Below are 15629 nucleotides of genomic sequence, written 5' to 3'. Positions count from 1 at the left end.
GGACTATGAGGATGCTCATTGAACGTCGATTCCCTCGACTAACCTGTGACAGCTGGAGAGAAATTCGTGATGTTATCAATGAATTACTGCGAGTGAAGAGAAGACCAGAATTTTTTCGAGAATACAGTAACAGATCAAGTAAAAGCCTTATTGTCTACTAACAATATCTCACCTGACCATCAATCAGGTTATAGTAAAAAATACTGACAATTACAGCGGCCTTAAGAGTAGTGAATGATTGTGCAGCCCTTGTTATTAACCTATGTGACGCCTTTGACATGGATCATGCAGTATTGAGACAGTGTAGGACTCTCAGAACAAACTGTCCGTTGGTTTGAAAAGTTTCTACCTAGCACTTATCAATGCGTGCTGGCAGGTATCACTCTCCCCGGGGTATCAAATGGTTTGACGCAGTGATCAATCTTGGGACAACTCATATTCATTACATGTATCAGCGGTCTTGTATCAACAATGTTTCCAATGCATATAAACCCACTTTTATGTGGATGATACTGTGATATACTGCTCTGACCCTTAAAACCGGCCTTTTTGTAAGAAATGACTAAATCTTAATAGTGTACAACATACTTTGTGTGATTTAAATCTTATGATGGCTGATAAGACACAACTCGGGAGGTTTTCTAATGCTAAATGAAAGGAACTGAAACTTTCATCTATCACCACATTTCAGGGCTCTGGGATTTGCTTGTATGCTTTCACTGGATTGTCTGCCATGTTCCCATGTAAATTTACCATTGGAAAATTCTTATTTGTAAGGCAGTTTATGTTTTTGCTCCTTTCTCTCTTTACCTTAAGCTCGTACAAAATTGGAAAGAAAGGCGTTAAAGTCTGCTGCTCCCTCTGTTGGAAAGGTTCAAAAATCAGCTGATCTCACTGGATGCATTTATAGCAATTTTAAATGACCTGGATGCAGGCTGGTTATTTTGCAGGTGTGATGTTTTAAATGATGACTGATTCACAATGTTTATGACTTGTGATGAATATTTTTGATATTTTATGATTCTCTGGTGTATTCTTTATTTGCTTTAGTAATTGTTATACATTTGTCTGCAAGCCTGTTAATTGTGCTGCTGCCTGTCCTGGCCAGGACATTCTTGTAAAAGTGATAATTTTGAGAGTTTTATGGTTCAGCAACAGAAGCACACTGGGACAATTGTCATTATGGGTCATTGAAATATTAAAATTATCTAAATATCACTCTTACTGGACAGAGGTTCTTCGAACTTATTTTAAAATGAAGTAAGTCCTTCTAGACAAAAAGTCAGAAACTTTAAAGAAAACTCAGACATGTACTTAAATAATGAGTTGCCACAAGTTGTTCGAAGATGACTGTATGAAAATGAAATAAATGTGTCCTCACTGTACCACAATCACTCGTCTTCCTGTCATGTACTGAAAGGTCCAGTGTGTAAGATTTAGATGAAAGGATGCCTTTCACCTGAATGCCCCTATTGGCAGAAATGAATATAAAATAATGCCATTGATGTTTGCACGCGTGTGTAATTCACTAAATTGTACGAACTGTTTACGTTTTGGTTTTTTTCCCTTGACCCTAGAATGGGCCCTTCATTATTAGATACTTTATATTTACCTCTCTCTGGAGGCCGCCATGTTCTTTTTGCCCAGACTGGACAAACTAAACACCTTTAGAGTTTTTATGACAATTGAAGGCTTCCACAGGTTCTATTTCATGTTTGGAGGGTGAGGTGAGGGGCATTCAGCTGCAACATGCAACCTCTAGATGTCACTAAATTCTTCACACTGAACCTTTAAACAATTCTAAGTACAAGCAATCTTTCTGAACAGGCCAGTCCGGACTTCCATGGACGTAAAGCAGATATCAACAGTTTCATCCTCCAGCACAGCTGGTGAGTAGTATTTTTATTTCATGTTGGATGTTGCACAAACTACAAATTTACGGGATTTACTCGTAATCCTTTTATTTACTGTTCGAGTTTGCATGTTGTCTCTGTGTTCATGTACTTTTATCTGTATGATGTAGTTTCCTTCTGCAGCACATATTTTTTAAGAACAAAATCAACCATGATATTGTTGATCCACAATTTGTTGTTTTTTTATGTAAAAGTACACAACTGAGACATTTTGTAAAAATTGTGTTTTTGTAGAAACAAATCAACAAATTAAAAATAAAAAATATTGCCATAATTGTTTTATTGAATTTGTACTGCAATGGGTGTTTGCTAGGATAGGTTTTAACTTTCGCGATCCTTCCTAAAAATAAACATGACATCCACCTACTTATTCCACAAACATGTGTCTGTCTGTATTTGGAACCCATATCTTGCGAATCGTTCACCTTTTCGACTTCACACTCAGGATTTGTATTGTAAATTCTCTGAAAAAGTGCAGTACTGCTTTTTGTGTTTGGACATGCCACAAGCTTAATATTAGTGAAAATAGTATAAAGTGTCGACCAGTCCTCTGTTGCAGTCAGTGTTGCTGTCTGTGGACAGAATTGAATGTCTTATTCTATGTCATCTGATAAACTATAGCAGCAGTCTGCAACACGGTCAAACTGATCATTTTGAAAAATATTGACAATAAAATCATCTGATAAACCAGGTAGGCTGAACACAAAGTTTTCTAACTTCACTCTGCACTGTAGACTGTTTATAAAAAGCTCTGCACACAAACAATAAGAAAGGTCTGAGGACTCACTAATGAAAGGAATAATTCTGAAGTAGCTCCAGACCATTAACACAAGCCAAGAAAACAGCCCATTCCAAAATAGCAGGTTTAGAATGGGCGCTGCCTATTGACAAATAAGCTGCTTCAGGTTTTACGCCCTTTAGTTGTCTGTCAGAAATATGAGTAAAAAAAAAAAGATATCAGTGATACTTCCTGCCGCCTTCTGAAACATGTCATCTTTCCTATTTTCCTCAGTGAATCCAGCTCAGACAGCTCTGTCAGGCCCTGTCCCAGCTTCAGCCCCAACATCCACCTCCACAACTATGGTTCAGCAGGCACCCATCCTCCAGCTGATCACCTCCACTGCTAATGCTGCATCCACCTTGGCTACTGGCATCACCACTCAGAGTCCCACAGGCACCCTGCTGCTGAAGACGGGCCCTGGGAACAGCATGATGGCTTCGGGCCAGCCACTCCTCATCCAGCTGCCTTTATCAGTGGCTAATGGTCAGGCAGGAACACTAGTCAACTTCCCTGTCTCCTCCTTGTCTGCAGCCAGTTCACTCAACAAGGCCAAAACCACTGCTTCTACCACCACGTTTATACTCAAGCCCGCTCCCATCATTACGACGACATCAGCTTCTGCCCCAGCTGCTGCTACTGTCTCAGCGCTCCAGGCCTCCACCGGCCAGTTGTCCTCTACCCAGATCTCTCTTGCCCGAGCCGTGTATCAGGGGGGTGCTGGGGGAATAACGACGCCCAATGCTGGGGTGTCCGTAACCACGGCCAGGACGCCAGCTCAGTCTGTTTCTGTAGCTGGAGCGATGTCGTCAGCCTCCTCTCCTGCAACCTCTGGGCCAGCAGCTACAGGTTCCACTGCTCCGGGACCTCCACAGGGGACATCTCTGACGTCAAAGACAGGTGGGGGTTGCTGTATTTATTATAACTATGGTGTGGTTAAAGGTATCAAGGCATTTCTGCTGTGAGTCATTTGATCTGTCTCAAAAATGTCAGTAGGTGATAAAAACAACCAGGCAACATTAGGCTTTCACTTATGATGTGCATTATCATTGTTTAAACAGCAGCATGCTTTCTTTAACATTTGCTGATTTTGTTGTTTCGTTGCTGCCTTCTTCTTTTGCTAAATATCTCAACTTTTACCCTCCCCCTTTTCCAGACAACCAAGCTACCGGAGCAACTCCATCCAAAGCAGCCGCGGCACGACCCAAAGGCTCCGTCATAGATCTCACAGAGGATGATGATGATGTGCAAGGTAAGGCTGAAGCATACATGGCTTTTCGGTAGAATAAAATACATTTTCAACTCATTGAATTGTTCTCTAAATGCTTACATATTCTGTATTGAAAAGCAGTTGTGAGTCTAATTGTATTGCACTCTACGCTCTCCAGTGACAGGAGTGAAAAATGCCACGGTTGCCGCTCCCTCACCGACCCAGCGTCAGCTTCCAAACATCAACATTCACAACAGTAAGACCACCTCTTCCTATTCAGAGCATGAAAGGATGATTTTGAGCCAAATAACATATGACAAACACATAAACCAGTGTTTTAAAAATAAACTGCTAATTTTATTTTTTTAATTTTCATGTCTGTTCTGTCCTCAGGTACAGGAGCAAGAATGTCGCCACAAAACAATCCTCAGTTGACTGTTCACCACTGCCCCCCACTGGTGAGGATTTAGAAATACATTTGTAATTTTTTGCAGGAAGTTAATTTTTCTTGGTTTCTTAAAAAACTTTTCAATAGCCTTAACACACTTTCCACACTCTCTCTATGAATGATTAATTAAATCATTCAAGAAATTGTGATGTCCTGATCATATTCAGCCCATTTTGCCAATGGACCAAAATATGACAACAGTTTTCTCTTTCATAGGACTCGCCAATAAAATCCCGCACTGTAACCACTACTACGCCGTCCCGGGTCACAGGCTCGGTGCTGCCCCCTCTCCCTGTGGCACCCGTACCATTACGTTTACCCCCAGAGGCTGAGCGGACCTCACTTCCTCAGCAACCCCAGCTGAAGCTGGTGCCAAGTCAGACTGGTATAGTCCTGTCCTGGTGTGTGTCAGAAACTGACCGGACCTGTGCAGCTGTAGACAGCTATCACCTCTATGCCTTCCACCAAGATAACTCCAGCAGCAATGTGGCACAGCAGAACTGGAAGAAGATTGGGGAGGTGAAGGCCCTTCCTCTGCCTATGGCTTGTACGCTGACACAGTTCCAGTCTGGCTCCACTTATCATTTTGCTGTTAGAGCCAAAGACATCTACGGGCGCTTTGGTTCTTTCTGTGAACCTCAGTGCACAAACGTCATCAGCTCCAGCTCAAGTTGAGCAGTTAAGGAATGGAAACACAGTTTTGCATTTGAAAGTTTGTGAGTTCCTTTACTTCTTTATTGTACGTTGAACACAAACAGTATCTGTAAATATCTTTACATTAACAGCTAGACTTGTGACTGACTTGGAAAACTGAAGCAGCAATCGGTTGGTTTTTTCTGGTTAATGTATGTATTGTAATTTTTGTGACTGTTGTATATGATTGAATTTCTCTGCCTCGCTCCCAAGTCAGATATTTATGTTGACTCCTGTTACTCTGCCTTGGATGTTTTTTTGCTTTACTTGAGAAGAAACGACTGGATTATTCGTGTATACTCAAGAATTGCACAGAAATGTATAAATGTGTGGTAGAAACTGAATGATAACTTTTGTAAATTTTGTCTGGCAACCAGACTTTGACAAACACAATAAAAGGTTTTATTAAAGCCTTGGCTCTTTTTATCAGCTGTTTTTTGGTGTCCGAAGAGGCTTTTGAAATTTGTTAAGTCTGTGACAAAATTCCATGTTTTACCAGTTTAAATTGATGTACAGTACTTTAAGCACACAACCATGATGATCCAGTTAATTTGACTGATCTGCCGAAACTTTGATTTCCTCAGAAACATCAGCTACTCTATAAATCTGGCAGCCAGTGATACCAACACCAGTAATGACATTATTTTAAGTTCTCATCTTCAAGTCATTCCAGACAGCCCACAAGAAGACACCAGTGTAACATTGTGCTACCTTTCAAATTTGTTGCTTAGCCGAAGCAAAGTAAAATAAAAAAAGGTTATTTTTACAACCTCTCCTCAATGATGGATGATTATATTTATTGCTGGCCATTATCCAAGGTTAGCTCAATGTAGAAGGGCAAAGCTGCCATTCATAGAACCTCAGCAGTTTGGAAAGCTAGCCTTCATGTCCAATCCAAGATGTGCATCAACTCGTACCTGCCTGTTATATCATCAATGATCAAGCGGACTGTTCCTGGTGAGCCACAGCAACCCTCAGGGAAATGTCCCGGTCCTCCTGATGGACTGTCCGTTGCTAAGGGGTTATGTGTTAGAGTTAGGGGTGGAGGAGGCCAATGGACAGACCTGGAAGACCTAGAGTGCCATGGTTAAGCTGGAGTGGGAATATCTTGTTGAGACCCCAACCTGTATAGTCTTCAAACTCCAACTCTGGACAAATGTTTTGTCCATTCCAGGGGAAGTTGGGGACATGAAATCCAAAGCATCAATCTCACAGGTGAGTGTGGTTGTGAAGCCAAACGCACTGAGGTTCTGACAAACCTTCAGATGAATTGTGGTTAAGAGAAGCTGACTTTAGCAGGAAACTGATCAGATGGAGGAAGGCACACTGAAAAACATCTGAACCCAACTCATGGTCATGGCATCTGTAGGTGGAGCATAGTTGGTTGGAGTCAATAAACTACAGTAGAAGTAGTGTAGTGTACAGTAAAACAAAGAGGGGCTGTATGCCAAGTTTATGCCTCCGCACTGAAAAGGATACTTTCGTCAAACTGTTTTTTGGAAGTCACAAATTCGACCAAGATGAAGACCAGATGGCAGCAGAGAAGGTTGATGTTTTTAAAAGCTTATACTCAAGACTTCTCAGGTCTTTTCAAGGTTTATTTATTTCAATTTTTGTTTTGAATTTGCTGTTTTGTTTTTTTTTATGTGAAGAAAATGTTCACATAGCTGATTGAAATGCCACTGTCACAAATTCTTTCTGTCACCATAACCACAGATAAGTTCAGTTTTATGACTTGACATCCGAGAAAATATTTTTTGGGATAAAGTCTTTTTGAAATGAAATCTAGCTTAGTAATTATTTATTCATCATTGAAAAACATTCAATTATTTTAATTAATAAACCTATTTTAGGCAACATTTACTTTATGATGGTTTTCTTGTATATAAATTTGTTCAAATCGCAATATTTTTTCTTACAACATCTAAATCTATTTAAAACATAGTTCTATGTAGTTTCTATTGAAACAAACAGGACCTGGTGTGGTTGGTGTTTCCACCTGTGGTCTGTGGTCTGTGGGTTCATGTTGCAGAAAGCAAGGCACAGACTCAGTGGTTGGTTTTCAACCTGTATTGATGTAAATGTGACTCAGAGTGAAAGTGAAGTTCTGCTTCACTGAAAACAAACAAGGAGGCCACAACAACAAGGTGAGTTTGTTCTCCCCGTGTCCGGCTGCAGCTAGCTGCGGCTAACAACAGTTAGCTTAACAACAGTTAGCCTGATGATAACCAGCTAACAGAAGTACAGATACAGTGACCTAGGGAGTTAATACATGAAGGAATTAACAATGTCGGAATTTCACTACCACAGGTTCACTAAAGATGGCGTCGATGTACTTGGTAAACTTTGGTAAGACTTTTTTATTTACTGGATCTTTGCAGTTCTGTGGTAAAACAAGTGTTTAGGTCGTGTATGAGCTTTAATGAAAGTGCAACCACAGTTAAAACCAAGAAAAGTGCTGCAATCAATCATTCCAAAGAAAGACTGAAGCATTTTAATAGGTCCTGGTATATAATATATATGTTTAACAGCATTGTATACTAGTTTTATTTAAAATAAATCATGTCAGAGAAGATCATGTGTGTATGAACACTGGATATTTCAAATATCTATGTAAGCACTTTATTTGAGCAAATGTACTTGGTTACTTTTGACTTCAGAACTTCACAGAGTTGGACAGGTTTCCTATTTTAAAGGATGCAGCATTTAGAGGTAGTAAGTGTAAACTATGTATTTAAAATTCAAGTAAATGACTGAATATGAATAACAATTCCTGTATATAGTTTTATAGTTGAGGCAATCTGCAGCAACATGAAGTGTACAAAATGTAAAAGTATATCCAATGGGGGACGTAGAGATTAAACCACTGACATGAACTTTAAGAGACTCATTTTCAGTAGGCTACACAATATAGTGCCTTCTTCTGATAGAGGTGTTACTTTTAAATTTGATCATCTCCATGTTACAATAAGGGAATGTAACAAAGTTGAATTACTTAAGTATGAAATTGAGGTACATGTACATGACTAGAGAAATATTGTACTTTTTTCACAGATTTCTCAGAGAATAATTCATGGATCTTGATGAGAAAAATCAGGCATATTTAGAGTACTGATATCTATGAGTGTGTGTTAATGTGGTGCAATAATAATCTGGATTTAGTAAATTTAAATGTGCTTAAATAAGTTTATTGTTGATTGTTTAATAATGCTAATGCATTTTTACTGAAGTTACGTTTACAATGCAGGAGTTTTACTTGTTAGTAAAAGACTACATTTATTTTTTACTCCCATTACTTCTTTTAAGTAAAGTATTTGAATACCATTCGACCACTGTAGTTCCTCATGTTATTTTCATGTCTGAGCTCAGGGCGACAGTAGAGGGAGCCATTGCTTTTTTTTGTAGAGGCAGTTTTCTTGACAATTGTTGCAGCAGCCCGCTTTACTGTCGCATCTCTCTCTAATACACGATACTACACAGGAACCCACCTCCACACAACTCTCTGTCTGTTCCTTCCACCCCCTCCTTTTTTGTCACTGTCTCTCTCCCTCCCTCTCTCTCTCTCTCTCTCTCTCTCTAGATGAGGGGGAGGAGAGCGAGTGACTGCAGTTGGAGTTGTGCTCTGCTGCGCTCTCCGCCAGCCAGAGGTGTGTTGTCGGCTCCACACTCTTGTATCTCTGGGTACACAGGCAGCAGCACCCCGCTATGCGAGCCAGACCGAGTGCCATGTCTCACAGCTGTGTTGGCAGAGGGTCGCGGCTCATCTGAAGGGAAGGTAGCATCTTGCTTTGAGGAGGACAGAAGACACAAGAAGACCAGTTGCAGAGAAAGAGAGGGAGAGAGGGGGATATAATGAAAACCTCCCACTCTCGCCCTCACTAAACAGAGCAAAAACGGAAGGCTTTGGAGTATTCAATTTTTTCTTTCGTTTTATATTTTTCTTATTCCTCATCGCGGTGCTGGGAGGTGCTTCATCTTTTCATATAGTCTCTCTCTCCATCATTTGCCTCCTCATCTACTTCTCCATCTACCTCGTGTATAATTTTCTCTGTTCATGAGTGATAGAAAAGAGAAAGGAGGGAGTTTTGTTTTTCATTTTTTTGGTCATTTCTTTCCTCCCCTCTCACCAAACCCCATCATCACCTGTCGGTCCCTCCTTGCCATTTAATCTCTTCTGCTGCTGCTGCTGCTGCCGCTGCCATCACTCCCCTCATCCCACACCTCTCTCTGTCTCTAAACTCTGATTTTATATGAACTTGGATGAATTTTCTTCAGCGATAACCAAAAAAAACCCTCCATGAATGACTCTTTTTTTCCCCTTTTCTTTCTCTTTTGGTCCCTCCACACCCATTTTCTTTGCATCACACTCTTGTGGGATTCTTAAATTTGACCCTAGGTAGGTTAACTATTGTTTAGTGTCTGTCTATCTGTCTGTCCGTGTGTGTATTTGTGTGTGCTTTACGTATACATAAAACACACATTAACACACAAATGCACTCGCACACTAAACTATGCCTAAAAGGACAGTATTCAGTGAGTCGATATCTGTCTGGTCTCGCATTGTTTTCACATCCTCCTGCTCCTCATCTGTCCTCATCATGGCAAAGTGCTCCCATTTTTAATTGTCGTCTTTGAGGACTCTTTATTCACACGTCATGTCCCCTTTACTGTTTAATAAAGATGTCAATATCTTTTGCAACCTGTTGTGAAGGGAAGAAAAATAATCAAGTGTAGCCCTGAGGGATAATGCGATTAATCTCCAGGTGCTTTATTTATTTCATATTTTCATATCTTAAATTGGCAAAGTTTGGGAAATTGACTCTTTAAGTAAATTATATTCAATTTATGTTATTTAGTGAGCTGCATTCAAAGTTCGGAGCTAATGGCCATCTCCACTCATTAGGAGTGTATCCCATTTCATGCTTGATTTGTGCTTAAATTCATCCTGCCTGTCTATCAACAGCCGTCAGCACTTAAACTACCCCCCCCTTACACACACAGACACACACACACAGGCCTAAAACCTCTATTCGCTTCTTTTTGATTTTAAAAATAGTCGTCAGAATTGAATTCTTCTGCCCGCTGCATGTTTTCAATTTTCCCCTTCCCTCCCTTCGATCGGTTTTCATCCAGAGCTGGCTGGTTGTTCATCCCTGAAGCTCTTTCCCCCCCTCCACTTGTCTTCATTCTCATCCTCTATCAGGCAAGAGAGACCGAGAGTTGGCTTTAGTTGGATGTCGAGCAGTGGATTAAGCGGGTAATGCCTTGCTGTGGATTTGAGATGTAGCAGCCACTGTGTGCAGGTCGTAGATAGAGACAGACTGATAGACAGATAAAAAAAATATATATATATATATATATAGAGAGAGAGAGAGAACGTAATACCCCATCTCATCCCTACCCTTCTCTCTTCCTCTGTCACATTTTTCCTCTTTTCTTTACATTGTGTTCGGTGCCTCGTCTCTACTTCACACTGCCACACCTTTTTGGGAGCGCTGTTTTAAAGCATTTCCACTGCTCGTATCTTCTCAGTAAGTTTTTAGCCCTTACATGTATATATATGGTCATGAGGCTGAAATTGCCTGTGCAATTGAAAAATTACACCTAGTAGCATAGGCCCATGACAGCCACTTCAGTCTGTGGTCCTCCCCCTTTTTCTTACAGACTGACAAAAGGGCTTCATTAACAGCTCGTTCTTGACTGTTGTGAGAGTGGGATCTCGTCATGATGGAATATGAAGGACCACTCGTTTTGCTCTGTCTTTTGCTTTTGTGTCTCAACTCTGCTCCTCTGTAAAACGTCTCCACTTCAGTCAATAAATTATGTGTTACAGAAAAGAGTTAATTAGGTGAGTAGTGAATTAATATAGCACCCACTTCTTCTCCGCAACCTTAGTGTATGCACATGCATGAGCAGTTGGCGTGAACGGGGAGTGCAGTTAATCGAGCGTGTGCATGTGTGTGCGCGTGTGTATGTGTGTGTGTGTGTGTGTGTGCATGCTGCTGATGGCAGTGTATTCTGCACGAACTTTCATCAGCAGGTTCTCGGTATAGGGTGTTTTTTCTATTTTTTGCTCACTCTGTTAAACCTTTCTTCACCTTGCTGTGACTAATTGCTTGTTAATCAGGCCATTGCTTTTGATCTTAATCCATTTTTTCCTATATTTACTCTTCTACCTCTATGAAAGTCATGCATTATCTATTCTTTAGCCTGCTTCTAGAAAGCACTTTTTTAAATTCAGGTCCAAAGTATTAAAGTGGTTAAACATCTCATTAGGTTACTCGCTCAATTAGTCCAGTGCAGTGTGCAGGTGCATGGCATTTAACAAGCACTTATTTAAAATCCCTTTCCTCTCCTTATTGTGCATTTTGTTTTAGTTATGGTTTGTCAAACAATGTTGATGCCCTCCTCCTCCTCCTCCTCTTCCACCTCCTCCATTACATCCCTCTTTGTTTCCTGCTCGATGGATCTGCAACAGATCTCTGAAAATGCCCAGATCACTGGAAAATGAATCACAGATCTAATGTGACTCATGCACCAGCTTTAATGTATGAGACTCGTCAGCATGACCTTCATGAGCACACATCTGCACCATAGATGACATGCTTATAGACTGTGTGTCTCAGAGTGCATCATATATTTTGCCTAAGTGATTCACTGCTGTGTTAGCTTTTCCTGGTGAATTCAAATTGTTAATGAACTCTCTAATCAACTTAAATAGCCAATTAGCAGCGGTGCAATTCTCCCAAAGATGATTAAAGCAAATGATTCCACATTTCCCCGAACTGAAGTATGAATTCTGTCTGTCTAGTGTCTTTAGCCTGAAACCGTCCTGAATAAGGTGATTCCATTCTGTCACAACACAAACTACTGCGAGTGTTCCGAGACAGTTTGTGGTCTCTTCACATTGAAATTTATCATTTGCTTTTAAATTCCTCTTGAATATTCCCCAAAACGGCCTTTTAAATATTCCTTGTTAACAGAGTGAGAGAGTGGGGCCCTGACCTAAAAGTTTCAACTTGATTTTAAATGAGCGTCTCTCACCACAAACACTCTAAATGATTCACGACATGTTTTAAAAGAGTGGCGTAATGTCGCCCTGCTGAAAGAACAGAATAGTTTAAATATAAAGACCAAAAAAGGGCCTGATTACCTCCAGGGTCTCAGTCTAATGAGGGATTTATGTTCAGAAGAACAATCAGTTATATCGTTTGAATGGGTTAGGGGGTTGATTTAACATCGTGCCCTTGAAAAACAAAACTGTAGATTTCAAATCTCACCATGCTTTAAACCATAAAAGCAGAAAAAATAGGGAACATTTATTTGTTAAAAAAGAAAATGCGTTTTATTAACAGTTTATATTTGAAAGCATACGCTCATAAAAACCTTTGCGTTCATTAAAGATGGCTCACGAGAATAAATCAAACCATGAACTATATTTGAAAGCAGATATTTAGAACTTAGTAATATAAATTAACAAATAAGCTCTATTCAATTTCATGCACATTTTTATTCAAAGAAATACAGTTTTATTATACACAAGTCAATGTTACTGTCATTTCAATACAATGAGAGTCAGAGAAAAAGGTAATTCTTTGGAACCAACATTTTTTTAATGAATTATTCATTACAGTGCCAGACAGGATTAACATTCTACACATGCAGATATCCTCTGACAATTTTCCTGAGGCTAAACTGTTTATACCTACATACTTGACTTCCTCAAAATACACAGAGACACACACACACGCACACACACACATTCCCAGATACAGACATGAATATGATACATGTTAAAATGAAGACTGGAAATGCAGAACAAACATTGGTTTAGTGCACACAAACTTTGGCATGTGTCTGTAGATACTGTCATATGCTAAGAAACCAAACGTAATTGATTCATAATCTGGTCGATAAAATATCAGTTACGATCCAGAATTGCAAGATTACGCCTATGTTTTTTTTCCAACCAAGCGTGAAATGGAAAAGAAATCCACTTGATGACCTAAGACTTAGAAAACCAGAAGCCCTCAGTAGAGAACATACTGTACCTCCACCAAGGCCAAACAATCCTTCACATGGTTGTGTAGTTCTTATAGTAGAAATCAAAAAAATCTGTGCATTATTCCCTGAAAAAAAGGCACTGCCTCAACGATTAACTGATTTTATTGAAATATTTGCTATTACTTTTTCTGTTGATCGACTAATCAACTAATTGTTTCATTGCTGGACCAAAGTTATCACTGCAGATAAATATTTGCCTTGTTACTCCCTACCATTAAATGATGACAAGATATCAATCATATATTAATGATAATAATAATAATAATAATATATAATACTATATTAAATCTTTATCATGGTAGTAATACACTTCTTGGAAACCTCAGTCGATAAATTCTTTAAAGATAAAATGACCTGACAGGAATTTCCTTTTGTAGCAGATGCAGCAAAGTGAACCTGAATACATCAAGGTATAAAATTAAAGAAGCGACAATTTGATAGAAACACATTGAAAGACTCTGTGACCCACATTGTCAGGACCCAGGTTAAAAAAACCTCAGAGATAAAACAGAAGCACTCTGAGCATCATCTATAAAAAAACAAACCCCACAGTGACATAAGTGGGCAACAGCGTTCAACACATTCAGATTGCAGTGAAAATGGGCAAGTAGGCACAGCGGCTTGGCCGAGTTAAGCCTTGACCTCAGGGGCAGTTGACTTGTGTACAGAGTGACATTCAGCCTTCACCAGCAACACATCCATCCACAGCCGCTCTCTTCCGTCTCACTCTGCCCATCTCTTCTTCTCCCCTTCAGACTGAGAAAGCGGCGAGCGCAGCCCGGCCCTGCAAACCCATGATCATGACTGGCTAGAGCAAGGCAAAGCACAAAGTGAAGGAAAGCCAAACAAGAAGGAGAGAAGGAAGGAAAGAAGGAACGAAGAAGAGGAGGAGTACCCCCCCACACATACCAAACTGCTCGTCTCCTCATCTCCAAGGCAACCGTGTTCACACGCTTGCAGACTTTTGAGACGAGACTTCGGCGAGCTGCATCAGCAGTGTTGGACGAAAAGGAAAGAAGAATCGGATGGAAAGAAGCGCATGAAAGCGCGCCCCTCCCTCTCTTTCCATCCTCCATATTTGACTTTGTTTGAGTTCGCACTGATGTTTTGAGTTGATGGTCAGCTTTCAAATTCCAGAACCGTAGTTCAACCAGCTCTCATCTGCTTCTCCACAGATTAGTCTTTTTTTGGCACCTTACATGTAAAAACCAGTTTCTAAGCAACTCAACGCAACTCAACTCCACTGAGCAACTCTGCTTATATGTTTACACAGAGTTTTAAAGATTTAATGCTAGTTACTGTAAACTCTATTCATATTATTACACTTTAAAAACACCACACTTATATCGCCCCACCACTGCCCACCTCCACCCTCTGCGAGACCCCACCTCAGTCTTCCGTGCGTGACTTCATCTGTCTACTATCCCTTCATCTGAGGCTATGAGAGGAGGAGTCGAATCCCAGATCACTCCATCATGCCAGTTCTGAAGAGCAGAGAGGAGATCCGGGCTGGCAATGTTCAAGGTAGGCCCCTGATTTGTTTAACGGTGGTATTTGTGTAACCATCTACATTTCCTGTGATGTTTCCACCACAATGTTTATATACTGAGGTGAATTTCAGCTTTAAACTACCTGTATCAACAACTGTCATAACATGGGATGCAGTAGTTTTGTCAATTGAAGTTTTTTTTCAAATGGTTTGTTTTGTCCAACCAACAGGACAGAATTCAAAGACATTTCATTTTGAATGACTCTGGAAATTCTCACGTTTGAGAAGCTGGAAACAGAATTTGTGGTATTTGTTGCTTAAATAATTGACAGAAATGATGAACTGATAAGCAGTGATTTAACGAGATATTTACTTTATCCAGATATTGTCCTTAAATTTCCCAGAAGTTCTGTATGTGAGAAGGCAAAAGGGAATTTATATATTGCCAGCCTCCCAGTAAACATTTAGAAAATACTTGAGGGAGCCAGGACGTACAAGGATGTAAAACTGAAAAACAAAAAAGAAGTGGTGGTGCTTTGTTGTCGACAAAGATGTCAACTTGTAATGGCGAGGTTTGAGAGTTTTCGGGGATAAGGACCGATGCGTTAGTTGATGTGCTGTAACCTTCTGCAGGCTCTCCCCAGACGCCGCCCCTCACCTGAACGTTCCAAACCTTTTTCCATCGTGACCTGGAGAATCTCCTGCGGTGTTGTTCATATGTGAAAGGCCCAATTTTCAGGGCGTTTTCCAGAGCTCATGTCTGAAAACTGCTTAGTTGTAATATTTCAATACCCCTCAACTTACCCTCCCTTTTCCAAGTGTGTAGGAGAACTGAACGTGGCCCTCAGGTAATAAAAACATGAAAGACCCTCTCTAGAGCCAACATGGCGGACTCTGTGGAAAGGGACCAGCTCCCTCTGTAGTTATAAAGGGCTCATTCTAAGGTGATAAAAACACAATGAGTTTTGGTTTCAGGTGATTATACAAGATTAAAAACATAATTGTGAATATTATCATCAATTAGGCTCCCCTTT

At 40.2% G+C, this 15629-nt stretch overlaps 2 protein-coding genes across 17 annotated transcripts in view; both read left to right on the top strand.

Moving 5' to 3' along the window:
• The window catches only part of atf7ip (activating transcription factor 7 interacting protein), a 29759-nt gene extending 24307 nt beyond the window's left edge, over positions 1-5452 (top strand). For all 11 annotated transcript variants that reach the window (XM_020084197.2, XM_020084193.2, XM_020084196.2 and 8 more), the window contains 6 exons: positions 1828-1889; positions 2926-3591; positions 3848-3943; positions 4080-4157; positions 4295-4359; positions 4566-5452. In XM_020084197.2, the coding sequence (XP_019939756.2) occupies positions 1828-1889; positions 2926-3591; positions 3848-3943; positions 4080-4157; positions 4295-4359; positions 4566-5024 (1426 nt within the window). In that variant the 3' untranslated portion in view covers positions 5025-5452. The remainder of the gene's footprint in view (positions 1-1827; positions 1890-2925; positions 3592-3847; positions 3944-4079; positions 4158-4294; positions 4360-4565) is intronic.
• Positions 5453-7012: 1560 nt separating this feature from the next.
• grin2bb (glutamate receptor, ionotropic, N-methyl D-aspartate 2B, genome duplicate b) overlaps positions 7013-15629 on the top strand; it is a 102997-nt gene continuing 94380 nt past the window's right edge. For 3 of the 6 annotated variants that reach the window (XM_020083745.2, XM_069530461.1, XM_069530457.1), the window contains exons 1-4: positions 7013-7189; positions 7353-7391; positions 8623-10890; positions 13862-14630. In XM_020083745.2, coding sequence (XP_019939304.1) covers positions 14622-14630 — 9 coding nt within the window. In that variant the 5' untranslated portion in view covers positions 7013-7189; positions 7353-7391; positions 8623-10890; positions 13862-14621. The remainder of the gene's footprint in view (positions 7190-7352; positions 7392-8622; positions 10891-13861; positions 14631-15629) is intronic. The other 3 variants (XM_069530460.1, XM_069530458.1, XM_020083744.2) reach the window with 3 other exon arrangements.

Source organism: Paralichthys olivaceus, chromosome 8, assembly GCF_024713975.1.
Source record: "Paralichthys olivaceus isolate ysfri-2021 chromosome 8, ASM2471397v2, whole genome shotgun sequence".
In the NCBI taxonomy this organism is placed as follows: Eukaryota; Metazoa; Chordata; class Actinopteri; order Pleuronectiformes; family Paralichthyidae; genus Paralichthys; species Paralichthys olivaceus.
This window is presented reverse-complemented; position numbering and strand designations above follow the sequence as displayed.